Source organism: Colias eurytheme, chromosome 20, assembly GCF_061535395.1.
Source record: "Colias eurytheme isolate Ceu_HAF_F1 chromosome 20, ilColEury1 Martin Lab GWU primary, whole genome shotgun sequence".
NCBI lineage: Eukaryota > Metazoa > Arthropoda > Insecta > Lepidoptera > Pieridae > Colias > Colias eurytheme.
In genome coordinates, this window is record NC_142999.1 from 8,234,919 (window position 1) to 8,255,354 (window position 20,436).

Consider the following 20,436-nt stretch of genomic DNA (forward strand, 5'->3'; position numbering starts at 1 on the left):
GACATGTCACGAAACTAAGGATGGTAAGCCATAGTAGCATCTATCCTATAGAAAACTTACTCCTTACTCAATCCTGAATAAGGAAGTGAATCAAAGAGTCTTGTAAATCTTTATCACATTAATATGAACTTAATTCCATCGAAACTATTCCACGGGGCAAAATAAATTTTGTTGAAAAATATTGTTCTTAGCGATACTAAACTACCACTACGATACCAGAGGTACTAACTCTATATCGAAAATGAAAGAATGTTTTTATACTAAAATTGTTTAGGATTATTTTACATTCATGCACACAATCATAATCTTCCACATTTATAATATAAGTCAAATATCAATCCTACTAAATTCAAAATCAGAAACTAGTACGATAAGATCGAGATCTTAACGTAGGTAAGTACCCAACGTTTCGAAATTATATGAGGTACATTGGCGTAATACAGTCGTATCGAATATTATTGAAACTAACACCATAAATGGTAATTCAATTATAATTTACGATTTTAATGTTATTTGGATATTGAACGTGTTTATTTACTATGCCCATTTTCCACGCAGTCAATTTACAATAATTATTATTGGACTTACAATAAAAACGTAACGTACCAGCAGCGCAGAAATAGGTGAAGGTAGTTTCTATTTTGCATTGTCATCAAATCAAGAAATGGTATTCACTAATGTCCAAAGGAATACAATAATGAGTGGTCTTTTACAGAATCCCTACCATAATTTTTGAACGTTAAAAACCAGAAGAGCAACTACCTAAACACTTTTTGTATAAAACTCCATGCATACGTTTATCACGGTCATATTTCGTGCTATGTCACGTGTCACAAACGAACTAATGCTTTCCAAATGATTACCATATTTCCATAAGAAAGCCGGTCCCGCGTAGCGCAGTAGCTGCAGATAAGATGGCTGGTTTTGTTTTCAATGAATCATTGTATTTCTTCACGTCGAACGTATTGACAAAAGGAACAAAACTCGCCATTCTGTTGGTTGGACTTAAATTTGTTTACGTCGCTTACCAATTTGTAACGACGATGATTTACAGTTTTTGTTACCGCAGTATAGAAAACATTGTTTACTTAAAATGCAATGATAATGCCTTATCAGTTGGCATTGGATTTTTCTTTTGTTGTGTCATCAAGTGTTACAATGTAGACTGTTTCAGTCGCAGAATATTTAATCTAATGTTAGAATCTAGGGATGTAACGATACCGATACAGATACCGATATATCGGCCGATATATCGGCAAGCCGATATATCGGTATCGCCGATAATAAATCAGCCGATACCGATATTTTTTTATTAAATTCTTTCTTTTCTTTTATGTTTTTGCATTGTATTCATTCATATTGTTTTATTTCTGTTTCTGTAATAGTGTTAAGGAAGAGCGGAACCTCCTGACACAAGCATTTTATTTGCTTACTAGGAGTGTTCCAATCACAAATTTGTTTATGTAAAGGAAAGAAATAAATAATTTTGAATTTTTTTAATTTTTAACGTGATAACGTTTTTAAAATCGTTTTAGTCGGGTGACATGTTCATAAACTTGTGTCACACCAAAACCTCACGAGCGCGATCGCAGGTATAACGAGAGAGAGACGGACCGATCTCCCGTTTCATCTCGAGCGCTGCCACTGCATTATGTTATCACGTAAACATCTCGATCGTAAACCTACTTTACAAACAACCAATTTTTTTGATATCAAATAATTCAAAAAATCCGCGCCCAATGAACGATGCGGGAGGCCGCCCGCGCGTGCGCACTTTGTTTTCTGAAAAAACTCTACCAATACTGCCGTCCTTTAACTAAAAAGCCGTTAACCCTCAAATGAATCAAATCAATTTTCAGTTTTAAATGTAGGGTGATAGACTTCAGAATTCTCTATCTTTCTGTCTAAGAATCATTAATAGTTATAATTATATGAAAATATTGTAAGCCGTTAAGTAACACAATTTTCAGCGATTCCATAACTTGAAAGCGTCTAACCAACACTACTTCGCTAAATTTCCTTTAAAGTACCTTAACCGCCAGATTTAATAATTATTTTTTAGCTTTTTACTTGACTAAAAGTACGTTATCAGATTATACTTGACTATAGGGACGCAAAAGGACTATAACTGCTTTATGATATGCTTTCATATAACGATTCCAATGGAAATCCTTAACTTATTTGCAGTTACTCGCCCTTAACGCTTTTTTAGTTAAGTAATTTTATTTAGGAAAAATTCTAATAACACTTTTTTGCTTAGCTACAAAGCAGCTAACCCTCATTTTTTAGCTAAAAGGCAGTTATCCGATTCTGGTGATGCATCAGTTTTGGGGATGAGAGTGATGATGAAATAATGTCGCTCCCAAGCAGAGTACCGATTGTTTTTGATTTTCTTTTACAAGACGTATTGTTTCTGATCAGGTTTACTAAGTTTTAAACAATCTAGCAGCTAAATTACGGAAAATATAACAAGTCAAAGTTACGAAAATTTGGTAGGTAATGGTTACGACAGTGCGAACTTTCAATCGTACTTCACTGTAACCGAGAAAGAGAAGAAAGACAGTCTGTACTATTTAATTTTTAAAACTATTTATTAATTATTGTAACGCGCTGTACCTAATGTTCAAAATAATGTTATATTATGTAATTTACCCCTTGGGTGGAATTAGTAATCGACTGTCAAGCAATGTACTAGAGATGGTGATACAAAAATTGTTAGGAGACCTTTGACCCGCTGACGGGGAGTCCATTTTGCAACTATTGCTATTTTTTCTTATCTTTATATGTATTAGATTATTAAGATTTGTACTTTTTACATTGTAGCAAATAAAAAGTTTTCTACCTCCTGCTATTTTCCACATATTCTGGTATATTATATTTTCTGAATGTGGATGAAAGAGTCTTCTAATCATTTGATAAGCGGTTCTACATTATTTATTAAGAGCATCCCACATGTAAGAGCTTGAAGCCCTATTGAAACCAGGGTGTATTTTTTCAAAAACCATGTGCACAAGTCTTAATTTTTTTTTCAGGAAACGATTTATGTTTACATTGTTTGTGGTTCTATATGTACTCAATATCCGTGACTCGTATGATGGCTTCGCAGAAGAATATTTATAAAATAACGTTAAAATTGCAATTCTAAATGAATATATGGTTCCAAAAAAGAAAAGCGAGAAGATTTATCTCAATCTTAACCCATTAATGAGCCACTGTAATGAAATAAACGTGAACATGACGAGAAATAAAGGTTAATTTTATCGAAAACTTAAAAGAGTCATTTAGTAAAAGAGTTTAAAATACTTGTTACTCACAATAAGACGCTAAAACCATTAATTTAGATAGTGTTTAAATCCTTAATACTTAAACCTAAAAGCTTTTGATCCTTTTCCTTTCCATTGGTTGACCTAGAGGATGTAATTCCCGAGAGCAAAGCAGCAAATTTTTAACATTAGTAAGATTAAAATTTAGTACAACTATATAGAATCATAGTACAAAAGCATCCAAAAGCCCTTATAAAGTTTTTGAAATTTAAATTAAAACGAAAGTCATAGCTTAAAAGTAGTTATAGTAGCTTAACGACGTTTTAGGTAAGCATTTTATTAACAAATAAAAAAAAATCACAAAATGAAAATAAAAATACTAAATTACTTAGCTAAAAAGTCGCTATGGTATGTGAACGGCCGTCTTGTCCAGTAAATAGTTAAAATTTTCAGATTATATCTAATATCTAATATCTAATATTCTAATATTTCTAATATTTCTAATCTAATATTCTAATATTCTAATATATATTATAAAGGCGAAAGTTTGTAAGGATGTATGGATGTATGGATGTATGGATGTTTGTTACTCTTTCACGTAAAAACTACTGAACCGATTACAATGAAATTTAGCACACATATAGAGGGTAACTTGGATTAACACATAGGATAGTTTTTATCCCGGAAATCCCACGGGAACGGGAACTATGCGGGTTTTCCTTTGCAAACGCGGGCGAAGCCGCGGGTGGAAATCTAGTGCTGAACTAAACGAGAAAAAGTGAATTTAAAAATAAATTATAACAGTTTCTGGGTAAAAACTAATATTTAGATATAATATAATTAAATGTCGATCGATGTATCTCACAATAATTATTGTAAGTGTCATAATTTTTAAGAAATAACGATTTCCGTGTTTTTTGCCATTTACTCGAAACTCACTTCGTGGGCTTAACGGCTTTCTAGTTAAAGGACGGCAGAATAGTAAACTTTTATTAGGTACTGATTGTATGTGTATTACTTAAAGTTTAACTGACTTCGTAAAATAATAATACCTACTAAAATAAATGGTTTTGTTGTTTTTTGCTTTGGCATTTTTATTTAAAAGAATACGATTAACAGTTGTCTCTGTTAAAGGTTGGTAACTTTTTATGCATAATTCACTATTTATTTTTCTACCAAGCCATCGATATCGGTATCGGTATCGGTATCGCCGATACATTACTACAAATATCGGTATCGGTATCGTATCGGCAAAATCATGTATCGTTACATCCCTATTAGAATCAATATTTTTGTTAGTTCCTACTGCGCTTATTTTTGATATCTATTACAAAATAATATGCTTTCCTAAATGTATGTGTAAATGTCCAAAAAATGTATAATGTTAATCACATGTTTTCATAACCTAATATAAATACAGTTACATTATAAGATGTTACAAATGTGCTCTTACAAGTATGTACTTATAAAGAAAAAATGGTTGAAGAACCACCCTAAATATTCATAACATCCAGCATGCCTGATAAACATTAAATAACCTATTAAACTAATACAAAAACATCCAATAAGAAGCTGACAGAACATAGCTGCGTCAAGCCGTCACTGTCATCGCACATTGTATGCAAATGCTTATGAAGTTTAACTTATTAATTGTAGTTGCTAGCGTATGAATAATGATGTACACGGGTTACAGACAAAGCGAGTAAACCACGGAGTAAACGTAAGTTATGAATGTTTATATCTGTCAAAATTGTGAAGTTAAATAAATGACAGTGCAAGTGCAATTAGCATCGCTAGAGTGTTATAGTCTTGTGTAAGGAATGGTAAAAGTACCAAAGTTTAGACAGTGTGGGAGAAAATTTAATGTGCAAATGCAATTTAGAATAAAGTGTTAAAAAATATAGTTAATTTTTTTTTGCATATCATAATGATGGTTTGTGGAAATGGTCAACCTGAGAAATAGACAATAATTTTTAAAACAGGACGAACAATTTCTTTGTGTGTTTTTTGCTTGTTTTTTGTTTAAAAAATTGTCACATTTTGTGAGATCCTTATTTTAAGTTTTATAATTTAGATACCTTAGTTTTTATTGTTGAATAATTCGATATCTTAAGTTCTAAAGAAGCTCAGATCAAATAACAAAAATATAAAAAGCTTATTTATGATATAGGCAATTCAACTCGTTTAAAGAACACGGCTACCGAGATAGAAAAATCTCTAATATAATATTATTATTAAATAAGTATCTCCGTTGAAGATGATAGTTTGATTATATTTAATAGCCCTATGATTTACTATACCATAATAATTGGATTAACAATTAAGTGTAATAATGTATCGTTTTATTTAAACGGTCTGTTGCTTAATAGTAAATTCGAATACTGGATTGCTGTTTTTGTGAGTTATCTTAATTTTACTAAGATTTAAGCATTCAAGTTTTAATTATTATTTTTGATACATTTTGATTGATGGAATTGTTGAGGTAATAGGCTTCCAATTGGTACATAATTATTATGAAATAGTATCCTTAAAAATATGTAAGTTAGAACGTCTATAATTAATTTGAAAATGAAAGCTCTAGTTAATTGTACATATTCTTGTAATTGTAACCTTTCAGGCTATCAATGGAAATTATCATACTGCTATTATAATTGTGAATGTTTAAACTTTAAACTAAAACTCAAACATTGATTTATTCGATGAGACTTCTTTTAGAAGCACTTTTGAATCATCATTACCACATTTTACCGCCGTTTACTATTTACAACTTTTAAATCCGTTCTACTGATCGCAGGATATTAAGAACCGATTAAAATAGTTTTTCCAAACAGTTCCTAGATTATCATCTTTTAGAGCTCAGCCTCTAACTTTCTCATGGCTTGTTCCATCGAATCTATTTATAAAGCCAATCTTCACTGGCATCAAGATAATTGTCGTTAAGTGCATAATCGCCTTTAAACGCCTAACTGTGCCTGATGGCGTCTGATCAAATTGTTTTCAGGTATTATAATTAGTACCTATCGCTTATAATCCATTTAAATATCTTACTTGAATTTGAAATATGTTTGCATATAGTACGGGTATGGAAGGTAATGTGAATGTTTAATGTGTGTAGTTAAAATCCTTGTTAGATGCTTGAAGATAGGCTTCGTAACAAAGTTTGCAAATGTTTCGGCTTGTTTTATGGTTCTGTTAATTGGCTGTTATGTGCGATTATGTTTTGAATATATTATAAGAAAAGTGCAAATATTGTAAGGTATCCTGAAATAGGTCTTATACTTGCAATGTTTTCTAGATTGAAATGATAACAAGTACCATTTATTTATTGTTTATTAATTTAGTATTTTCTATTGTTTGATTTTACGCGAGTATAAATTATACATTTAGAAATTAAAGACTTTTTAACGGATTTTAAACGCGATTTATTCATTATATATAATTTTCCCGACGTTTCGAACACTTTACAGCGAGCGTGGTCACGGGAGACTGAATAGTATATATAATGAATAAATCGCGTTTAAAATCCGTTAAAAAGTCTTTAATTTCTAAATGTTTATTAATTTACTCTTTATTGTACAACAGTCTTATAATATAAAATAAACAACACCATGCAAAATGTACAAAATTTCACGTGTTTGAATGGAATTTCTTTAAAAATTTTAGTAAGTATATTTTTTAATATTTTAAACGTACTCAGTAGCCACAAAAATGTATTAACGTTTCAATTAAACTTATAAATATAAACCAGTTTCGCTTACCCATCAAAATCTGAATAAAACATTCAACTGTTTTCGTGATAATTCAATTAATCACTGAATCAAATGAATGGTACTTATAGGATTAAATAGTTGACAATCATCTTGTATGTGGTCAATTCTTACTGACCATGTTGAATAAACTTGATGTATGGGAATTTTGAATTATCTGTGACCCTAAAGGTCGATAACGACAATGATGTTTCAAGTATAGGTACATATTATATTTTAATATATTAGATTTATATTTTAAATTAAATTGATTTGTCTTGTTGTTTGTGTATTAAAATAATGTAGAAAATAGACGAATTATATATGTATAATATTTTGCGAAAAACATAAAACATTTGAAACTTGACAATATTAGGAAAGGTTAAGCTACCATTTCATACAAAAGTAATTTTGAGTTGAGAATTATTATTATCGTTGAAATAAGGTTTTTGATATATCGATTATCGACATTAAAACTATAAAGTTATATTACTCTCAAATATTATTTTAACACGTATCTTTTACTCTCATTACTACGATAATTAAAAGTACATAAACTAATAAAATAATTATTTGAAGTATACTATTACGATATTAATCAAATAAATGAGGTTTAGTAGCCATTTCATTGTCTGACCAATGATGCAACATCTATCGATACTTGATTTATAGCTCATAAACCATTTTATCGATACAACACGTTTAATAGTCACCTCACTGTTTATGTTCGAGTATCAAAGACTTGCTTATTTTTCCTACTTCGGTTAAACTTTTCCGCAAGCTTTTGGTTTTTATATGCCTATTACTAAAAATAGTATCGGAATGTTGGTTGGTTTATGATTGCCGAAATGTTATAAATGTGATGCAAGCTTTAGTAATTAATTTATCTAATTTTAAACAAGTTTACACTTGAATAGATTACGGCTACAATTTTAATAAATATCAATATGCGATTTTACATTCTGCAACGTATTATAACATTAAAATCTTCAATACATTTATTTTATTATAAAATGTAGTTCCCTTCGTATTATAAAGATGATAACGAAATTATTATTTACCTAAAGCTTACCAAAAGAACTTTGAATAAATAATGAAACGGAGCTATAAATAAAGAACTGTATACATTTTAAATAAACTAAATCCTATATACGCTATAGAGCTACAAAACACCTGTGTTACGCGTCCAGTTAAAAAAGCTGCGAAAGAATATTGAGGATAGTCTAAATTTATTTACATAGCTCTTGAAATTAAATTTATTAAATGGAAAGTCGAGTACATACTTGTTAGGTTAATGCATGCATAATACTTACAATAAGTACGTTTACATGCAAAACGCATAAAGGATTTCAAAAGGTTTATGACTGTTCAGAATTATGATAAAATATTAAGTTTTAGATTGAACACAATTATTTGCATGATTTGTTATATTTTATATACTCGATACATCTAAAAAGTTTAATCACACAGTTATTGTATCATTATGTAGTTTCAATATCAATGAATGAAAACATATCGTACCAAATGAACATCTTTTCTGACGTTACATGAATGCCTACTTAGTAGTTGTTAAACGATGATCAAATTAATAAGTCAAAGTGGAGACAACCAACCAGTTTGAATAGAAAACAATAGCTAATCCGAACCGGACACCTTACGTAATGCAAGTTAGATGTTGCGGTTATTCATCCAACCTCATCCACTATATTACGAACGTTGCACTTTAGAGAGAGACATACTATGGACGTACACCCGTCCCGCTCGCACAGCGGCCGGTCGCTGCACGTGCGCCTTGACAAAACGGGTTTCGTCTGCGGACGAAGATTTTAATAATTTTTGTTCCTTATAACCTCTTTGGATATCCTGGTCGCCTGGTACTCATATCATCGATCTCATTGATAACAAATTGCTCGTCCTTTGTTCTGTCGCTTCGAATCTCGATACTTGTACGTTGCTAATGTCCCATTTATCTCTGTGGTTCTGATTATACTTTTTGTCCATTTCTGTTTATTTATTTATTTTTGCTTACCCAGTTCAAGTGTCTGCCGTTGCATTTTAGTTGTAGAAAAAAGTGGGGTAGTTGTTAAATTAATTCGTGATTTTGTATGTCAATTCGTGACTTCGTTAGTTCTGTTTGTTGAGTGCGGTGTCAGAATTTAATTAATTTAAAGATTATAAAAAAAACAAACACCATACGAATCCTGTTTTATATTATTCAAATGCTTTCTTTAAACATTTCTCAGGGATATTTTTATAACATCACCTGTAATTTGTAAATTTCACATTTCAATCAATTAATTTATATTTTTTTCTATCCCCAGATCGCCCTTTCTCCGAGTCTGACATCGAGCGTCCATCACAAGCGCCTCCATTCTGCCGTTTATCTGCATCATCACCACCTTTAACCTTTCCACTGGACATGGACCTTGACGACGACGTGTTTGTCAGCCCTAGAACAGACAGCGGGAACGATCCCTTCTCAACTACAAACATAGAAATATTCAGATATGGCAGCCCTAGGACACCAGCGGGAGTACTATTGAGTCCTAGACGGGATTCCTCCTTCAGTTTTCTGACGAGCGAGAAGCATTGGCGGGATAAGGGCGGGACAGACGTGGCTGACGGAATTATGGACACTGATGTGGTGAGTCTTGTGTGTTTATGTACTCCTGGTAGATTGGTACTAATTTTGTATGTGCGAAAGTATAGGCAGAGTAAATTATATTTTTAAATTTTAATTTATTATATTATGTATAACCTATGTGTGCCTATGTTACAAAAACGGCTAATTTGACATAGATATAAATAAGTCTAGATTTGAAATACTTATTAGGATGCTACGGTCTACGGTGCAACTTTTTAAAATCGTACTTGAAAATATTAACCAAAATAAGGTCAAAATATTATGTGAAATTACCTATTAGGGACTTTATCGGTAAATGGTATCAGTTGGGCTCTGTTTAATTAATTGATTTAACTTACTACACTTTAATGATAGTATAGCTTTGTTTGAACTTACAGACTCACTAGGTTTAATTCAGTTTTTCCTGTGAAAAAAAATGGCTTTTTTACTAGCAAATAATTAATTAGGTAACGATTGCGCGTCATTCACGCTAATACGCGGTACCTACCGTATGTCCGTATCCTATAAACATTTTGATTCCTTATTTCACCTATGTTAAATAATAAAAAATGTATGCGTGTACTAGAGTACACACGTAAGAAGTGAAACTTCTTTATGACCTTAAAATGTCACGAGTATGGCGTAACGCAAAATTGTCACGCGTACGTCGTAACGCAAAAATGTCACGCGTACGGCGTAACGCAAAAATGTAACACTAAATTTTTGTCCAACCCCGATAAAGAAGTTTCACTTCAATAAATTATTTTCTCATAACAAGACGTACCTACTCTCTAATATATATAGAAAAAAAATATACGTAAAAAACATACAGATGAAGTAACATGACGTATACTATTTAATGTGTAGTATTATTACAAATTCACTGGGTCAATTCGTTATTTATCATATAAGTTCAATTAAATATGTAATGTCAGCTGTTTGAGATAAAGAAATGATAATGCGTGAAGGTAGGCTATAATAATTAGTTTTCATTATGTATGTGTTACTAAATTGTCACTCATTCAGGGCTCTGTTTAAATCAATAGATGTAACATTTGCTAGAACCAAAGTTCTCAGCTCATAATAGATATTAAACACTTGACCGTAATTTGAAGCTTACTTCATTGAGAAGGCACCTAGCTTTTTCCGCCTATTTTTCCCTCTCTTTCCGTTGTATATATGCTATCTCTCTCGCACACCTCTCCACCAGGTGGCGAGGCGCACGATAATGTCGGGCGCTGGATGTTTTTCATTGGCGTCTAGCTTCCGCCGCGAGAAGGTTGTCTACAAGACTACAACCTTGGTGCTATTAAGTATTAAGTATTGCTTAAAGCAAGTGCTAAAAGTGTTAAAAAGTGTATCCCGTCGGATCGGTACTGTGAGTTATTTTTACATCTATTCTAATAATATTTTACTTAAAAATGAGTAAAAATCTTTAAAGTCAACGGTATAATCGTTGGACTTTATTTAAAATGCTGAGGTTTTTAATGAATCCTTCAGCAATAGTTTATTTTTCAATATGCTTAAATACTTAATAGCATGAATAAAGATATTTAAAATTAACGATACAACCGTTACATTTTACTTGAAATAGTAACTTTTCTTTTCAAATATTTCATTATGCAATATGTACTAATTAATATTTGAATTTTTAATACTGTGAGTAAAGCTATTTTAACGGTGTTACCGTTCGGCTTTACTCGAATCGTTAATATTACTTTTGTGATTATTTGATATTACTAGATATATCAAATACCCTCTCTTGTATATACGAGATATTTTTAATATTTTATTTCATTTTTAATAATGTGTTTTTATTACAAGGGTACAAGTGAATTTTTCGTGGAAAAATTACAATTAATACTTAGTATGGATATGAGCCAACTCAAAGCTTTACAGGCATACAATCCATTGCTACGACTTTATTACATTGTCGTTATCGCTAGGAACGGTTCGGAATTCCTATCATAGTTTATTACTAAAAATTATCGAACGAGATGAGTCAGCTCCAAGAAGTCACGACATGTCAGAACATGTTGTGATATTATTTTATAAATCGTACGGGAGTTACCGCTCAACTGAATAATGATGGAATTCGCTCATGTATAGTAGATACGTACCATGAATGTTCCACACATTCAAAACTATCCGTAGTCTATACGTGTCCTTTTATGAGTATTATTCTGATCCGTTTTTATGTGAAAATAGACATATTACACACGGCTAATTTGATTGAAAATTACGTTTCCTATGTTCAAATGATGCAACTTTTTTGTTAAAACGAGTAAGTACCAAAATTTTACAATTAAATTTGGTTTACTGAACTTGTGCTGAAAGGGTTATCGTATAATAATTATCGAGATATCATAAATTAGATTTAGATACACTTATTTCAAAGGATTTACAATTCACTTCTAACGTTTTAGAATAATATTATAAACTTGTACACCTTGACAAAAAGTAAAAAATTGCGGGTGAGTGGAGATTATTTTGTGCAATTAAATATAACGTCCTACGACGGTATGGTTGCGTTCGTAAGGAATGTTAACGGATATAAAGCAACTAAATGTTACATCGATTGCATGAACAAAAATAAATATGAATCGAAGTTCATTTTAAAATTTAGTGAATTGATTTGAATTATGAATTTATTAAATGTCGCTAACATTGGAAAATAAGTTAAAGGACCTTGTTAATTGCTATATTATTTAAATGATTATTTACTGCTATTTTTATATTAGCACTAAGGTGTATTCTTGCTCGAAGCAGAATACATAAATGTGGCCACTACTCCTCGCAGGGGTTAGCCAGGTCAAATTCACCCTCGCAGGGTGTCTCTTAAGCATTTTTTGGCAGGCCCTACTTATTTCTAGTTACAAACATCCCTCGCGCAGCTGTCGCTCGCAGGGAAATTGTGCAAATAATATATCGGCCCTCGCGGGGCTTTGATTACAATCGTCCCTCACGGAAAAGATGGTGCGAATATATATCAGCCCTCGCGGGGCTTTGATTACAACCGTCCCTCATGGAGAAATGGTGCAAATATATATCAGCCCTCGCGGGGCTTTGATTACAACAGTACCTCACGGAGACATGGTGCAAATATATATCAGCCTTCGCGGGGCTTTGATAACAACCGTCCCCACGGGGAAATGGTGCAAATATATATCAGCCCTCGCGGGGCTTTAATGGCGATTGGTGCAAATATACAAAGGATTGATCATTAAAATGATCATAGATATTTGCTTTTGTCAACGAGGACCCACGAAAGAAGTTTTGGATATGACCGTATCGGATCTTCACTCTTCTAAGGTAGGTAGAAAAAGGTTTTGAAATCTACTTCACAGTGGGCAGTATAGTAAATGACCTAATAAATACAATAAAGGTTAGATACGTCAAATAATGGGCGCATGAAATTGATACTTCGTATCCTAAAAGTTTACGCTTCAGGAATCAGGAAACCACCATTGGTTTACCAATTATGGAAATTGGAATTGAACAAATTGTATTTACCAATGCAAAGCCTAATCACAACAAAGGAAGGCGAGTCGGATCAAATATCATCTCGCAGATGATTTGTGGTGGTGGTTTCGAGGATTGTCACCAAGCCTTGTGTCAACGGTATGTTTGGTATCGTAATTAAATGGCACTAGCCGACCAATTTTCATATACAAACATCGGAAGAGATTTTTTAATCGCAAAGCGATTGAATGTAACAAATGACGATTGATTACGTATAGTTGACCTCTCATAGGCCTATTTTAGTTGCCCGGTCTTGTAGGCAATTTATTTGACTCGTTTTTCAACCCATTTGACCTCATTATTGCACCCATGAGATTTTTCTTCGGGGCTCAAACAATAAATCGCTGAGGGATTAGGATAATCGTTTGTTAGACAAGTTTTTTGTCATCCCACCAGGATTATTATATTGTATAATAAAGTTATATACCTACAACTATTAACGTAAAACGTTTAAGTACTCAACGAATGCTGAGAATACTGACTGTTGAGTTACATAGGATAGAGGATAAATAACGGAAAGTCAATCTTTCCAAACAAAAGCCTCTTATTATTAGATATTACTTGGAACCCCTACCCTTAACGAGAAAGCTCTGCCAAATGACTTCTCATTTCTTTGCTTTGAGGGGGGGGGGGGCAATAAATGAAATGTACAGGCTATACGGCTTTTAAAATATAAGTCTGGTAAGCGAACTAAACTTTGCTGGTTTAGTTCTTGCTATATCGCTATCCGTGCCTGCTTCTCGTGTTTACGGGTGAATTAAGTTTATCAATAGTCATAAATGCAATGCTATTCAGAGGATATACCTACTGCATTTAAAACATGACAAAGTCTGGTAAGCGAACTAAACTTTGCTAGTTTAGTTCTTGCTATATCGCTGTCCGTGGCTGCCTCGCGTGTTTACGGATGAATAAAGTAATGTCCTGTCTTCGCATCCACAGCTAACTGTCCTATACTGTCATAATCTTAACACAGATTCATTCGACATAGCTCCCCACGAGCTCAGTTCTCCATTTTTGCACTCGCACAACTGTGGACAACACAAGAGCAATGCCTCCATTGGTAGCAGTTACAATCAAGGGATAACTAACCTTAGGCTAGCCATATTACGGATGTTGGAACAACCGACTATATTCAGGGCAATTTTCTTTGTTCAGTGTAACGTTTAGACTGTCGTAGCATTCCTACAGAACAAAGATGGGATCAGATCTGCATCCTTAATGCAGTTAATCGAAAGGAGATACTTTCAGACGACGATAGTATTCAAAACCCACCATATTCCTTAACATAATAATGCATAGTTAAGCTTATAATCTCTCTTGCCATTATCCTGCAGCAGAATTCCTTGGCGATAATTTATCCTCGTTAGAACGAGCGAGGGTTGTTACGATAATATGAGAAATCCTAGTCAGTTAGAGACCTGAACGACGCGATAGAGTACCGCTATTTCAGTAGTAGTAACACCTAGAAGGGTGAAGGTATTCTGGAAAGCGGAACTGAAGGCCCGGTCAGCAGCATCAGCCACCTAATAGACAGTGTTCAGTGCTGCACCACTATAATCTGCAAAATGACTCTGACGGTATGAAAATGTGGAGTACATTTTCAAAATATCAAATGATATAGTTGGAATAAAAATCCTATTTGCCTCCGTCTATCCAAAAGACATACGGAGTAGCTAGTAGTAGTTGGTTGAATTAGAATAAAGTAACTATAGTTAAAATCCTTTGTTACTGACTGGATAAATTTGGCTCTTTTCCTATCTGACGTTCATATAGCTGTTGACTGCCTAGTGTTGTGCACAAACACTATTATTATAAACTAGCGGTCCGCCCCGGCTTCGCTCGTGGTACTTACGTTTTCTCTACATAAAAACCATCCTCGTACTTCAAGGAATATAATAAAAGAATTATCGAAATCGGTTCAGCCGTTCTCGAGTTATGCGCTTACCAACACATTTTGCGATTCATTTTTATATATAAGAAGATAAGTCACGTTATGTAGTCCCGAGGCTTTCGGTATATACCTAAGTTCTGATGTAAATCATAATTATATCTTAAAACCGAATTGATTAAAAGTAACGTACTTGGCTGTAGTAATTGCAGTTTTGGGACACAGATAAGCTCCTTATCATTTTAGTCTCTTAAGTTCAGTATATTTGTTTCCAGTACAGAGTTTATGACCTATCAGTTTTAAATAAATAATTCATGCATTGTACTGAAAGTACTAGCCATGTTTAGAATATGATTGGTGGCGTTGGCTCTAAACATTAATAGATACCGCATGGTTTGGTTTGATGTTAAAAATCTGTATTATAATTAAAACCGTTTACCTGTTTTGATATTTTATTGCCTTATTCAAGGGGTGACCTTTTAAATTTATTTCTGACCCCAAAAGTAAGGACCAAGTTCTCTTCTTGTCCGCTTGTAGCAGGTTGGGTTAAAACTGTGTGAGTTGAGACAGGTGGTAATTCTATGTTAAGATGATTCAATTGTGCTTCTACAGAGTTCTAATTGAATAAATAAAGGTTTGAGTTTGAGGTATTTTTGCCTCGTCGGGATCAGCTGTTGCTTTATTTTGTAAGTAACATCTAAATGCGTAATTGAAAGTCGTTACTGGCGCTTTCGCAGATTTACGCTAAAGATAGTGAAAATTGTAGTAACTTTAACTTTTCAAGCCCAAAAGGTTAACTAAGGTACGCTTGAACCAATCTCATAAGTTCTAATACTTTTAATCATTATGATTAACTTTTTGGTTCTTATTTGATTAACTTTTCATCTGGGATTGTTAATATATTATATAATATAAAAATTTGTGTGATTTATTGGTAGGTATACTATCTGCACACCTTACTCTTTCAAATAAAGAAATAAGTAATTACTTATGTATTCAAATTCACATTGGCGTCCATATATTGTACACCAGGTGGGTAACAAACAGGTCTCAATGAAGTAAGCTTCAAATTACGGTCAAGTGTTTAATAGCTGTGTTTTACCTGAAAATAAAACACATATTAAATACTTACCTATATTTGAAGCTTACACTTAACGTCCACCTGTTGTGGATTTCGACTCAATGAAAAACATCCAGCGCCCGACATTATCGTGCGCCTCGCCACCTGGTGGAGAGGTGTGCGAGAGAGATAGCATATATACAACGGAAAGAGAGGGAAAAATAGGCGGAAAAAGCTAGGTGCCTTCTCAATGAAGTAAGCTTCAAATATAGGTAAGTATTTAATATGTGTTTTATTTTCAGGTAAAACACAGCTATTATACGAAATGCGTACGGAATTACGAATATAAATAAAAATGAGATCAATCTATCACGAATCTCGAATAATTATTTACGCACTAACATACGTGCAAATTGTCAACATTTTAAATAGGTATATGCAATGTTATTTTTTATACCGCACGTGCGGGCCTTTGTTAGCGCGCATATGATTCATACCTATGTGTCGATGAACCTGTATATTATGTGCTAACATTGTATCTTATGGCTGTATCAGTTAAAAATATACGCAAATATTATGAGTTACGACCCATAAATATAGTGTTTTGGCCTAAAAAGCAATTAACATCTCCGAATAAAGTGTGAAACAACACTTTTACTTTTCATATGCATGTTTAATGTACCATTAACGAGTGCATCTGCTGTGATTAACATGTGCTAGTTTCAATTTTGAACCTACAAATACGGTTTTTCTGTTCAATACTTTTGATAAAAGATTCCACGATTCAGAATCCCAATAGCGATTTAAAGTAAATTTTAGTAATACTGAATCTGAATCTGTGTTCCCCGACGAGTACAATTTGGAGGTCTTCAAGAGGAGAGTGAACAGGTACATTTTAGAGAAGCGCGCAAGCGCTCCCCTATTGTACAATAATAAAAAAAACAAATACTATGCGCCTAGTGCAAATGCAGAGCAACAGAATTCCTATCGTAAAGATTGCTTTTCCTAACAGTCAGGCGTAAGAAAACAAATATGTCTAAGCAGTAAGCACAAAATATAAGGGTGCAATTATATTGTTAATGTAACAATACAATAAAATAAAAAGCGCTGACTGAAGCAGAAATTAAATCTTTTCCAATACGCACAGTTTTACGTTCAAATAAACTTTACTACGAGTGTTTTCTTTATTGATGAGATTAGACTATGGAATGGGCTTTTTTTTATTTTAACCACTTCCCTAAAATACACGTTTATATCGGTATAATTAATATACCGATATAATACGTATTAGAATGTTAACAATAAAATAAAGTAAAGACAATATTGTGTTAAACTGTTTGCTAACTATTAACACGAGGAAGTGTAAGTAGACCTACTCAATTATCGCTGTCACTTAGCATTCGCTTTGCACTCGTAATAAGAAAATTTATTCACACGCAGATGTACGCATTTTGGCGCGTCGCCAACTTCTGTTTACTTTTAATGCTGCAACTGGAAATCTGTGTCACTTTTACAAAAAGGTTTATACTATTTTTAGTTGTGATGCAATCCAATTTATTACACATAGTTAAAGGATGCGCTCTACATTTAGGTATATTTTTTAAATACTATGATAAGATAAATACGTCCGCGTCAGTACAATTTCATTTAAAATCGAAATTAACGATAAAGTATAAGCTAGAAAAGCAAAAAAAGCGCTTCCATACTTACATATCCATTGACTTTGAAGAATGATCTTCGGTTTACGCTGGAAATAAATTTATTTTAGTATTTAGTAGGAAATTAATTGCGCCACAAAACATAGCAGGGGATGAAGATGGATTTACGCCTTATTGGATGGATTTCATTGTAGGTGCTTAGGATTTGAATGACTCATTTCCGTTAAGGTAATAAAATATAAGGGCCGGTGTAAATTCTTTAGCGAATTATTTGTTTTCTTTTGGTTGTTCCAGAAATTTCTGTTTAATGTTCTGGATAGTCACACTTATAATTTTGTCTTTAAATTATTGCGACAGTAAACTGCTTTATAAATTTTCTTTAATTTATTCACAATGTCTCAAATAAAAAAGTTCAACAATTAAAAAAGTGATATTTATTTTAATGATTATTTTTCCGACCCAAATATCGACCAATAGAATTGCACCATTCGACGTCACGTGGTACAACCTACATGGTATTATACTGATAATTTTTTGAAAATTTTCTCTGGTCGTTGACGTCAAACTGACAGGTTCAATTCAATTGTGAAATTATTGACCGACATTTGGGACGGAAAAATAATCTCCCGAATACCACACGAGCTTCAAAATTATCTGGCATTTCCCTCAAGGTTCCCTGCAAACAAATAAAGTCGTCAAGTTTTTCAGGAAAAATCACTCGCGCTTCGCGCTCGTGATTTTTTAACCTTGACTAAAAACTTGACTCCTTCATTTGTTTGCAACGAACCTATCGGAAAATACCCGATAATTTTGAAGCTCTTGTGGTATTATAAATGACAATTAAAAGTGTCAAGCTATATAAACATTTATGAAAGTACTAATAATTATTTTGCGTTACACAATTTACGACATTTTAATCATTACAACACTATGTTGTTAAAAATCACAACAATCGCAAATCTGAAAGAAAGAAAGAAAGAAAGAAAAAATATTTATTGCCACATTTACACACTTAACAACTACTTATATTAAGTACTAAAAAAAACATACACTAAGTAGTAACATGGCAATCGGGTCAGACTCAGCCGTGCTGTCGGGCTTTAACGCCTGAGCAGCGCTGATTAAAGAAATTCCCAAACGAGAATTAGCAACTAGAACAAAACTAAAAAACCAAAAGTAAACAATAGATCTATTTCAGTTAAGAACTACTACAATTTCATTTAGGACAAGGGAACAGCGTGTAATTATTGCATCAACGAATCTATTTTTAGGCCACTCGGTGGGAGAGGCTGGGATATTTATGATTTGAATCAAACGCAGTTTCTATTGCGAAATGTTATTGTGGAGCTAGTAACGAAATCTATAAGTTATAGACTATAGTTACAGTATAAGTTAGATATGAAATTTCGGCTTGGGAGCTTAGTAGGTTATAACTTGCGCAGGCATCAAGGCGAAAGGTTATAGTTTATTTAGGTTATAGGTCAACACTATTCCACTAGAAAGGGATTAGGACAAAGGCTAAATATTTGAAGAATGAAAATTTTGTAATTAGAGTATTTTCTGCTATAATTTTCATAGGTATGTGCGTAGTAACATAATTATTAAGAATGTTCTAAAAAGAAATTACAATGTAATCCACTATATTCCTTAAAAAAATAAGGTAGAGAGCACACTCGTAGACATTACATTTATAAATTACGTAATTCACATATATTTTAAACATCCGTAAAAGCACATAATAAATTTAAATCCGAAATAAATCTACCGTATTCGAGGACACTCTCAAATATTAAACGCGCAGAAAATCTGGAGTGCGGTTTAGATTACTTTTCAGTTTTGTCAACCGTCAAAATGTATTTTCGTATTTTCAAGCATCACTAGAGGGTTGGTTTCTTTTTGTTAAGCGTGTCCTTTTTTCCCGCCCTATTCCTTATTTCGGGTTGTTAATATTCATAAGTAAATTGCTGGGATGATCTGTTATGGATGCTGCATTATAATGTCTTTTACGTGGATTACTTGAGCACAATGTAAAAGTAATTTGAGGATTTGAATTTTATACAGGGTTTGAGTTCGGTACTTCTTTTGTGATGTTCTGCTATTACTTGGTAAGTAGCGTGTATTCATGTGAAAAAATTCGTTCTGTTAATTGATAGGTAGTTATGATATAAAGTTGCTTATGTAGAGATGGATTGACTATATAAGAGAGGAGAATAAAAAATGTAGTGTTAAGCAGTTCGATGTCGTATTTTGATAAAACGTTTCGTTATTACTGCTAAATTAGTATGCAACTACTAAAGTATACTGTTGTAAAACATACGTAAGTAATTGGTTATTGCCTATTTTTCTCCTCTTATAACATACTAGCTTACCGCCCGCGGCTTCGCCCGCTTTGTCTAAAACCCAATAAATTGTATACCAAAACCTTCCTCTTGAATCACTCTATCTATTAAAAAAAACCGCATCCAAATCTGTTGCGTAGTTTTAAAGATTTAAGCATACAAAGGGACATAGGGACAGAGAAAGCGACTTTGTTTTATACTATGTAGTGATTGTGTATGAACCTTCTGTCTAAAATATATTAACTAGTTTTTAAAATACCTGCTACCTAGAAAATGTGCTTGTATATAAATTGATTGGATGGATTGGGATCAGTTTGTTAAACAGAAGTTTAAGAAC

At 32.8% G+C, this 20,436-nt stretch overlaps 1 protein-coding gene across 1 annotated transcript in view; it reads left to right on the plus strand.

Annotated features, from left to right (window-relative positions):
- Nucleotides 1-20,436, plus strand: part of LOC149899801 (uncharacterized) — a 99,407-nt gene that overhangs the window by 64,435 nt on the left and 14,536 nt on the right. The window contains exon 2 of the mRNA XM_090113699.1: nt 9,331-9,653. Within this exon, the coding sequence (XP_089969825.1) occupies nt 9,331-9,653 (323 nt within the window). The remainder of the gene's footprint in view (nt 1-9,330; nt 9,654-20,436) is intronic.